We start from the raw sequence: 10675 nt of genomic DNA on the forward strand, positions 1-10675 counted from the left end.
ATCAAATTAGAATGGTTATTACTAAAGATAAGAAAATTAGAGACTCTTGTGACAATACTAAAGACTAGAAAGACAATAAATAGAATTAAGAAGGCTTTATTCTTGTCTTCATATATTCTACATAACTTAGAGCTACGTGTCAATATTCTATAAGTCCATTAATACATGTTTAACTTGTAAAACTTTCATGGATATACATATTTATTCCAATAATTACCTATATAATTAGATAGAAGTAAATAAATATAGATTAATTTCATAATATCTTCTAAAAGAACTTGTTAGAAGCTTCATAGATACAATTTTGACTTTATACGTATTTGTAATTGATTGATAGGTTAAAAACTTGGTCAACAAATTAATCATATTCCATATGTATAGATAGCTTATAGAACAAGCTAACTATGTAGTGCACATATAGAGAACTTGCCTTGCAAATTAAAATACATGACTTGCAAAGTCAATATGTCTTGGAAGTCCTATAGAATATTATCATGTAGCCCTTAATTAGATAATAAATAAGGATCCAAGAGTGAAGCCTTCTTCATTCTTGTGAATGCCTTTCTAGTCTTTAGTCTTGTTTTAAGACTTTCTATTTTTTTGTCTTTGGCAATAGCCATTCTAGTTTAATACTATATCATCTTTGAATGATACTTTAGTCTTTTTGAGAGACATAAGAGTGTATTGACCTTTTAATTCTTTTGATAGTTTGAAAAGAATGCTAATTTATTGTTCTTATCTTCTTTTAGAAGTGAAAGAATTATTCTACTTCTATTATCATATTTTTAAGGTTACAAACTATCTATATTTAAATAAAAAAATATAATTTTATAACACTAATTTTTTTCTCAAAGACAATAGATTATTTTTCATTGTAAAAAATTTCATTTTATATTAGAGATTGTAAGATACTCCATTCCAATTTAGTTTTTTGAATTTATTTGAATTATTTATAGAAAGAAAGATTGTAGATGACACTCTCAATTGAAGTGAAGATAGATTTGTAACTATTGTAGATCTTCATAAATTTAATAATATTCTAAAAATAGAAATTTTATATATTTTTAATATAAATTATGGAGGTACTATTCCTACACATATGTAAAAATTCCAAAGTCTATGCTAAGAAATTGTGCAGTTGAAGGAAGTAAGTAGACTAGCTTTACAATCAAATTCAAGAAGTCTTGCTTCTACAAATACAAGGGAGGCAAGGATTAATATGCTTGAAAATTTTGATGGAACAAGATCAAAATTTTGAGGATTTCTACATCAAGTTAAGATCTATTTAAGATTAAATCCTTTCCAATCTCCTAATGGATTTATTCAAGTTGGATTCATAAGTGCACTTTTATTGAAAAGTATCATCTCTTAGTTTGTACCTTTGATGGAAAAAGATGCAAGACCATTCTTTGTTTTGACTTCATTCTTAGGAGTATTTATGACTATATTTTAAAAGAATTATTTGAAAAAAAGTAATAGAGACCAAACTTGTATCACTACAATAAAGATCACGTTTAGCAACTACATATATTGCTGAATTCCGAAATTTTGCTTGCGACATGGTTTGGAATGACAAAATCCTTATTAATTAGTTTTGATATAGATAAAAAAATAATATCAAAGATTTATTCTTGACAATTTCAAGAGTGGATTCATTGGAGCAATTTATTACTCAAATCATTGCATTTAACAATTAACTCTTTGAAAGATGTTAAGAATAACAATTTGGTTGGAGAAGTATAAGTCAAGCTATAGCGACATCTTCTAAGTTTTTGGAAGCTTATTTTTCCAGACTAGAGCCTATATAAATTGATATAGTATATTTTGAACTTCTTATTGAGTAAAAAAAAAGTTGTTGTCAAGAAGGTTTGTGCCTATATTCTAGAGAATCTAAGTTCACTACTCAAAATTATCCAAAAAAGCAATGCAATCACAAAATAAGGAGCATGGTTGCCAAAGAGGACGATGTGTTGGAAAACAAGTTTTTTTAGCTATAATAGGGACCATGCAACTAAAATCTTATATAATATTTAATAAAGATTATATTCTTTCTTTAGATCAAGTATCTTGTTTTACAATAGAAGTTTATTTAGTACAAAAGAATCATAAAGTCTTAGCCCTATTAGATTCAAGAGCCTCAACTTGTTTTTAAAAGTGAAGACTTTATCAAAAAGCAAGAGATATTGTTAGTCAAGAAAATTAAATCCATATATATAAAAGTCTTAGATTTGTTTTCTTGTAGAGATGTTATCTATGAGATTATTTCTAAAGATGTACCACCTTCCCTTTTGTCTTTCCATCTTCATCGCACTCTCCACCCCTTCTCTATAGGTATTTACATATACCTACACCTAGTCCTAATATACTTATTTACTCATAGATGCCTACAAAGTAATACTCTAAGATCTTGGACATAATATAAATGCACAAATTCTCCTTAGTAATCTACATCCAATATTGAGAGGTTGGAATTTCGGTGTATTTTGAAGTTAAATTTATTATATAAGTGTTGTTAATATATAATTGCCTTTGTAGATATATAACAAAGTAGAGTTATTAATACGTGTATAAATACATTTTGTTACCTAAATTAGTTATGGATATAATACTACATAAGTTATAATTTTAAAAGAAAAGCTAAATCAAACTAAACTGAATTAAAACAATTCTTTAAGGTAGTTTGTTGATGAATGATCTTTAAAGTAGTAACTTCTATAAGAAAAACTAGTCACCTTATAGGTGTTAAATAGACTTTGAAATCATTGTGCATAATCTACTGAATGTTTCAAGTATGCAAGACACTTGAACATAATAATACAAGGTCAAACAATAATAAAAGTTTAATTGACAAAAAGGCACCAATTCATGAATACAATGCCACTTTTTGCATTAGTGAAATTATGTATTTTCTTGCCATTTGTGTATTTAGTTGAGTTTTAATTAAGAAACTTGTCATAAAAAAATCAAACAATTGCTTAACAATCTTTTAGAGTTCTAAAAGATTTTGGACAGAATGCAGATGGTTCAGGAAGATACTGCAGATTGTGCAAGAAGTTAGCTTTCACAAGAATGGAATTGGCATGAAGGCAAATACATTGTCAAAATTAAAATTTTCAGGCTACCACTTCTTAGTAGCTAGCGTCAGTAGAATTTTAATACAGTAATATTAACTTTCTTGGAGAGAAAATTTGATAGTCAAAAGTAGAACAACAAAGAATAAATCCCAGGCATTATAGAATACAAGGATACCTTAAAGTATGGCCAATCCAGTGTAGCCAATCACCTAACAATGAAATGCGGGTTCGGAAGCAAATGATAACACACATCTGTATCAAGAAATTAATTAGAAATGACAAACTCACAAACATATCGTGCGATGGCTGAGTATTGTCTCATAATTACCTTCCCCAGTATCGCTCGGGACGGTAAAACAAGGTACAGACAGCAGATAACTGTATTAACTGAAAATTGATGATTGCACAAAAGTCAGTGAATTATGCTGAAGTATAAGTCGAAATTCCCATTTACAATGCTTCCAAGTACAAAATTTCAAAAGGTCATACGGAGCCATCTACAACACAAACAAACTGACACGACTAATGGATTAGGGCAATGCGACATGCACCGTTTACGATAAGAACTAAAAACATTGTTTTTATCTTAAAAGATCAACTACTAAAGATTATCAATTATCATTCACGCGAGTGGTGAAGCAACAGGCCATGCGAGTTACCATGAACAAATAAGAGCGAGGACCTTATGTGAAGACTGGAACTAACAAAGCACGTACTCTAGAAAAGAACATATACAAACACTAAATTCTAAGTCAATTGGGAATATTGCGATTCGAACGGCACGAATGGATAATCCCATCCAGAGAGGAGCTTCCTGAGTACTGACGATAAAAAGTAACGTCAAAGTCTCATAGATATACATGCGTTTGAAGCCTTTCCAATGGTACATCACGTACCCAAATCAGGAAGCACTGAGAACCCCTAAATACCTTTACCGTTCTGAAGTACAATAGAATCGTAACCTTCACTACAGGAGAATTGCCGTTCCTAAAAGTGGCATGCTAATCGTCTACTAAGTCTTCCTCCAATCACAGCGAAAGCAGGGATCCATAGCAAATTGGTTGACTTTACGTGTTTAAGCAATGATACAGAGTGCCTATGAAGCCCTCCACAAAGCGGACCACTCCTCCAAACAGAGGAAAACCTTTCACGCAGTAGACTCTTCCGATCTCTTTCCAGGCACCCCTCACAGCGCCAGCATCGGATTCTGCTTCCTCGCGTGCTCGGGTATCAAACGCTGCAGAATATCAGGAGTTGCACCCTTCAACTCTGCTCCACCACCACATCCAAACGCGTTACATTTTCCACCACCTTCTCATCCTTCCTTTGCATCATGAAAATGTACAATCCAAAACACTGGACACCAGATCCCAACCACTCCCTGACAATAAATAACTCAACTGTCATCTTCAGGATGGCGACACGACTATGCACCGCCACAATGTCTCACCTTGGGTTTTGAAGTTGAACAGAGAGGGCAGTGGCCGCCCATTCGGAAGCCGGCAGTTAGGATCCCTTAGCTCATCAAAGAACGGGTGCACACACGCTTCCAGCTGCAAACAGTACCCACCCATTCATCATGTCAATCATTCCCGACTCACCATCGCCATATTTCACGTCCACAGTATTTCCTTCATACTACTTCACACCTTGTCGCAATGCCTCGTTGGCACCTCGCAGAACGCCACGACTCAACGCAGACCCACACAGCTCAACATCACACCCGTACCAACAACACAGAATATGACGCTACTCACAGCGTTGCACCGCAGATTTGGAGAGTACTGAAGGAGCCTTGACACCAAGTCAACTGCTTCAGGTGGCATGCGTTTGTGGAAAACCTGCAATTCCCACATCGGCCATACCAAACGCCGGTTACCGTCGTCAAAACCCAACATCCAACAAACCACGACGCACGCAACTAACAATGCCGCTACACGAGAAAGGCTGACCCACATCCACTACCGCACTACAACCGCAACACCCAGGATGACATCATAGCATTCGCACAAAAAACATACTTTGTGCCACGGGTGCGCCTTGATTTGTGGAAACTTGAACTCTGTGTAGTTCGGATTCATGCACTTGATCTCCTCACGAGTCGGTGTCCCCAAAACCTGCCACACGGAAACGTCTGGTCAACGCCATACTCACATCCAACACGAACAAGATACCACAGCTACAAACCAAACCGCCAACCCAGAAGGCGACCCTTCCACACAAACAACGTGTACCACGTGTGTCCCACCTTGATGATTTCCACCAATTGATCCACTCCACTCTCTCCAGGAAACAAAGGCTGCAATCCCATCAAAAGCGTCGTCAAAACCCAGATTACACATAAAGCTCCCTCACCTCAACTTCAAACCTCTACACTTGCGCCACAGCAACATATCGTCAGAAACCGCCATTAGCTTGCTACAAAACAATCAACAGCCCCAGTCAACGACCCCCCGCGTCACTTGAAACAACTCTTCGAAGTGGAAGAGAGCCCATCGGCGACCGAGTACCTGTCCTAGTAGAAGCTCTGCCATCACGCAACCCATCGACCATATATCTATGGCAGTCGTGTACTCCGTCGCTCCAAAAATAAGCTCCGGAGCACGGTAGTACCGCGAACAAATGTACGAGATATTGGGCTCCCCTTTCACCTGCACAACAAGCCCGTCTCGGTTACATCACTATTCACACGCACCCGCTTACTGAGACATCCGCATACCAGAAACGAAGTCTTCTCGAACAACTCGTCAGCTTTACAGCCTGTCACCGCAACGCACGCATTTCCGAAACACAAATTGCTTCGACGCTGTAATGCGACTGCGCAACTCGAAAATACTCACTAATCCAGTAGATACTCACCAGCACTTTCGCACTTCCAAAATCACACAGTTTCAGCTGGTGCGTATGAGGATTCACCTGTGCCATGCAAACACAAGTTTGTTACGACACCACGGCAACTCCTGTACTTTCCCGTGACTCATACCAAACATCTCAGTAACCAGCTTCCACCCATGCCGAGCAACAAATACGAGTGCTTAAACAGTCAGCATCGTGTTTTCAAGATACTTGAACACATGACAAGATTCGTCGGACACACGTACCAGCAGGTTCTGGGGCTTGATGTCGCGGTGGCAGACACCGATGCCATTGTGGATATATGCCAGTGATCGGCATATCTGATACGTGTACAGTTTCACGTAAACAAGGGGCATTCGCTGATTCATGCGATTGTAGTGCTTTGCAATACGATACACCGTCTCGGGTACATACTCCAGCACCAGGTTTAAGTACAATTCGTCTTTATCCGTCGTCGAGAAGAAGCAATGCTTCAAAGCTACAATATTCGGGTGGTCCAACAGTCGCATGATCTGCAGCTCTCGATTCTTGTATCTTTTGTCCTGCAACACTTTCTTTATAGCCACCGTCTCCCCAGTTTCGATGCATTTTGCCTGGCAACACACATTAACACGCAAAAATCATTCAGTTATCTTTCCGTATGAGCTATTCCGAGAGGCGAACAAACATGTGCGAAACCTCCATCGCGGACCACACACCAGATTCCATACGAGGTCTGTCTGAGCGGAAAGGAGAATTCGTTACAGCGCCAAATTGAACAGAGCTTAATCCTAACAATCACCTGGAAGACAATCCCGAATGATCCAGTGCCAACAACACGTTCTGCCGAATAGCTGATCGTCTGCACCATTCATGTCGTTTGTTCCAAAGAAAATAAGTAGATAAAATAAGTAGCTGATAGTCTGCACCATTCATGTCCTTTGGCAAGCTTCCAGGAAAAGGTAAGATCATCGAGCAAACACAGAGCGCAACATTCAAGCCCATGCTCAGCGTCGAGGACTATCAGATGATTTTCGGTATTGATGTCTAAGCAAACGAGTATAAATTCTAGCTATCAAGAGATACAAAGCAGAAAAACGAAGAACTTACAGATATGCTTTTAAAGCTAATTAGTTCACAGGACTATGACTCTCAAAACTGCAGAGCCAGATCGTAAAGAGTAAATAGCTCCACTAAATTACTAATGCCTTCTCAGAAGTGTCATTGGCATACCTGCTTAGGTTGTCCATTTCGCCCTCCAATAGTAGTAGCTATGATGTGGCCAGTTTCGGTACCGTTTCCATCTACTATTGAAGCCTCAATTTCCTACGTTCCGTACGAAACACCCATTTAATTCCAACTCATTTCAATCGAACAAAATCAACTCGAAACATTCAAGGCAGTAAATGCTGACATTTGAAAGAAACGACTTAAGTCGGAAGTAAATTGAGATTCCAAACTTGACTATCGTCAGAAGACCAACATCACAACCTCGAAAAAATAAGAAACTAGCGGCACTCACCTTGTCGTCGCTGTGGTCAACCTTGTCATCCCTGAGCTTCATGTCGTGCATTTCTTTCGGTAACAATTCTACTCCGCTTGAGCCAGCTTTAGTTGGAGCTATTCCTCCTCCGATCATGTTTGTGCTGTTGATAATACCCGCAGTCGCAGATGCCATAGAAGACTCGAAGTCCCCGAAACGTAAATTTCTACTTTAGTACGTATAATTCTGGCAGAATTCCCTGGCTGCATGTCAAAGAATCCGTCGTACACTTTAATAATTCAGAAATACAACGTGATAATAGTAGCGCAGCCCATAGGAAAACCAGCATGATACATTCGATTTATCTGGAACTTAAAAAAGAACTGCTTCTGAGTTTGTAAATAAACTATGCTTACGCTGACTTAAACAAAAAAGCAAAAAGATACACTAATAGTTTGAAATTTTTCAAAAATTGCCCGAGCAACTGTGAACGTAAATCCACATCCGGAACCAAAACGAAATAAACCTTGTTGCGAGGAACAAAATGTCCATAATCTGTACGCTCACAAACCAATAATCATGAAAAATAGCACTATTGACCGCGGTGACATAAACAAAAGATAACACGCTTACTGGATCAAAATGACGACGTGACATTGAATAGTCCACATGTCAATGAATCAACTGAAGCGACTCGGTCACTCTACAAAACCACCAACGGCTTGATGATACAGTGGATCACTTTATGCTTGGCTTGAAGGGCCATAAATGAACCTTAGAAATAAATGAATTAAATGAAAGTGCATAGAACTGAAAACGCATAAAAGCTAAGAAAGCCGTCCAGAAACATTATTGCTGACTTTAAATCGTCGGGAGAAAATTAAATTGGTCGACAGCCGCGGCAAAAGCACTTCCAAACCAAACAAAATACCAGACCAATAGGTAAGTAATATGCACTGGGTGCAAAATAGGTTGCTAATCGCAGAAGCAGTTATGTGAGCAAGAACTCAAGACGTGTAAAAGTAATCAATGACTCAGCGGAGAAACAAAATAAAATAATGAAATGAACGGAAAAAACCAGAATCGCATTACACGTGAACAGCACTAAGTCGATAGCCAACTAGATAAGACAAGATAGACATGAAGGAGCTTGTGCTTTCTCAAAAACAAGATCACAGGTAGTCAGGCCGGTCTAATTACAACCACTGTGGCGGGTCGTATGAGAAGAAGACCAGACAGTCACAGAGCAAGGAACAGCTAATCCGTACAGGTTAATGTTTGGTACATCGCTTCAGCAAAGACAGGAAAGTACTTGCTCACAAAGCTAAACTTGCACAAAACTACCGGCCAAAACTCTTTGATACATATGGTCTCTGACGAGCAAAAGGCCTTGACAGCAATAACTTTCACTGCCGCCAACCAAGTACAAACCTACTCAAAAGAATGAAAACACTACCGGACTCGATCAGAAGGGGGAAAAACTTTACTGGTTCAAGCCAATCAATTTTTGGACATTCCAAAAGCAAAAAACTAAATTTCGGAAATGTCGTGATCACACAAACTACTCAAAAGAGAATCGGCATCTAATTACAAGCGTTCAAACACCAAAGCATAACATCAGCGAGAAAACAAACAGCTAGCCAAGCGCACGATGAGAATGACTTTTTAAAGGACGGTATGTGTAAGCAAGAGGAAGGTATATTGCAGAAAAATGGCCAGCAAAATATACGACTTCACACCACATTTCGCACATACATTCTCTTTACATGATGACACCTACTCCAAGCAACACTGCACTTCAGCAGTCACCGACGAAGTGGCTATATCCAGTACGCTGTGACTTCCTCTGGACAACAACACTGGTCTCTATGGGCAGTAGTTTGTACTCAGCAACACATGCCACTCACAAACTCCAGAGAAGAAGCTTACATTTCCAGTTGCCCGTAGAAGCTAACTCCACCGACCACACATCACATGCCTCGCGAAGATGATACAATCACCACCTGCTTTCCCAATCCTCCCTCCTCACATGCTCCACTCATCTCCATCTCAGCTACCTACCCCTTGGCTTCCAAATCACTCACACCCGACCACTCCGCACCAATCCTCTCTCTCTGCCGTGCCTTTATTCACTACGCCTGTCCCAAGCAATGTCATACTTCAAGTGTGCCCCTCCGCACACCCGCAATATATCTTTCCACCCCTTCGTACACACAGCCCCAATGGCTTAGATGCACCCCCGAGTAGATCTTAGCAGATGGTCCGGCACTGCGTCCCACTTCCACACAACCCGCGAAAGTCGATTCCAATAGCCAACGCCCCTATCAACCCCCACAGCGCTGGAGCCAACCCCAGAGCCAGCACAACCGCACCCTCTTACTCTCTAATCTGCGGGGCTTGCGACCACAACTCACCGCGCGAGAGTACCGAACGCCAAAGCATCAGCGAGAGCACTTCCGCCCGGCCGAGGCATGCCTGGGCAGGAAATCGGGAGGTAGGGAAACAGCAGATGGACTCGGAGTGTGAGGAAAGGGCGAGGCAGGCACTAACTAACTAACAAGAGAGAGACGGGGCGGGGACGAGGGAGAAGCGAGGAGGAGGAGGAGGCGGGGAGAGCGGGGGGGGCATGGCCATGGAGGAGGAGGAGGAAGAAGAAGGCCATAGCCATGGGCGGGCGGGGTGAGAAGAAAGGGGGAAAGGGAAAGGGCAAGGTGGGGATGGGGACTGACTGCACTGGGGGGGGGGGGTGATTGTTATTCGCCTCTCTTTCTCTTTCTCGTTCTCACACACTCGGCTCTGCTCTGCTCTGCCTGCCAACGCTCTCTCTCTCTTTCTCTCTGGCTGGCCCTCTCTGTGTCTGACTCTGACTTCCTGGCTCTCTTGCGCTCTCTCTCGCGCTGTGTCTGTGTTGTTCGTTGAGGTCCTGGTCGTGGGGGTGGTGGTCCCGTGCTGGGATGTGAGGTTGGGCTGATGCTGTTGCTGCGGTTGCGGGGAGAGAGTGCGAGAGTGTGAGAGTGTAGTGTGGTGTAGTGTCGTAGCCTGCTGCGCTGCTTCGATTTCGTGCCTTCCTTCTTCTCCATTCCCCCGCCCTTGGCCGCGGTCTCAGGCCCGCTATTGGTGATTTAGTCGTGTGTCACTCTGGTTCCCGTGACCGCGTTCATCTCTCGGTCAAATCGCCTCGGTGCACCTCCATCCCGTTGGCTAGTTACACCTCGTGGCTTTAAAGTCATAAGGTAGCTTTTGTGGCTTGTGATTGAGTGTGCTTCACCTCGCAGAGCTTAGT

At 40.7% G+C, this 10675-nt stretch overlaps 1 protein-coding gene across 2 annotated transcripts; it reads right to left on the reverse strand.

Annotated features, from left to right (window-relative positions):
* Positions 1–3839: 3839 nt before the first annotated feature.
* On the reverse strand, positions 3840–10107 carry LOC112277954 (shaggy-related protein kinase epsilon). 2 transcript variants are annotated; one of them, XM_024510854.3, is made up of 13 exons: positions 9322–10107; positions 8026–8095; positions 7432–7655; positions 7143–7235; positions 6712–6771; positions 6176–6523; positions 5934–5990; positions 5585–5725; positions 5323–5373; positions 5096–5191; positions 4832–4915; positions 4525–4627; positions 3840–4343 (listed from the first exon to the last, which is right to left on the reverse strand). In XM_024510854.3, exons 3-13 carry the CDS (start codon positions 7585–7587, stop codon positions 4261–4263), a joined length of 1272 nt encoding a protein of 423 aa, XP_024366622.1. In that variant the 5' UTR covers positions 7588–7655; positions 8026–8095; positions 9322–10107; the 3' UTR covers positions 3840–4260. The 2 variants fall into 2 exon arrangements, with proteins under 2 accessions (XP_024366622.1, XP_024366621.1); XM_024510853.3 differs by lacking the exon at positions 8026–8095.
* Positions 10108–10675: the final 568 nt, after the last annotated feature.

This window comes from Physcomitrium patens, chromosome 26 (genome assembly GCF_059467195.1).
Source record: "Physcomitrium patens ecotype Gransden chromosome 26, ASM5946719v1, whole genome shotgun sequence".
In the NCBI taxonomy this organism is placed as follows: domain Eukaryota; kingdom Viridiplantae; phylum Streptophyta; class Bryopsida; order Funariales; family Funariaceae; genus Physcomitrium; species Physcomitrium patens.

What these genes read in the sequence shown, in the direction of transcription:
- LOC112277954 (XM_024510853.3), bottom strand. Translation starts at nt 7,587, where the DNA reads ATGGCATCTGCGACTGCGGGTATTATCAACAGCACAAACATGATCGGA. An exon ending in TTGGAAGTGCGAAAGTGCTG is followed by an intron (nt 5,726 to 5,933) that starts GTGAGTATCTAC and finishes CTTGTTGTGCAG; the next exon opens with GTGAAAGGGGAGCCCAATAT. An exon ending in AGGCGCACCCGTGGCACAAA is followed by an intron (nt 4,916 to 5,095) that starts GTATGTTTTTTG and finishes TGGGAATTGCAG; the next exon opens with GTTTTCCACAAACGCATGCC.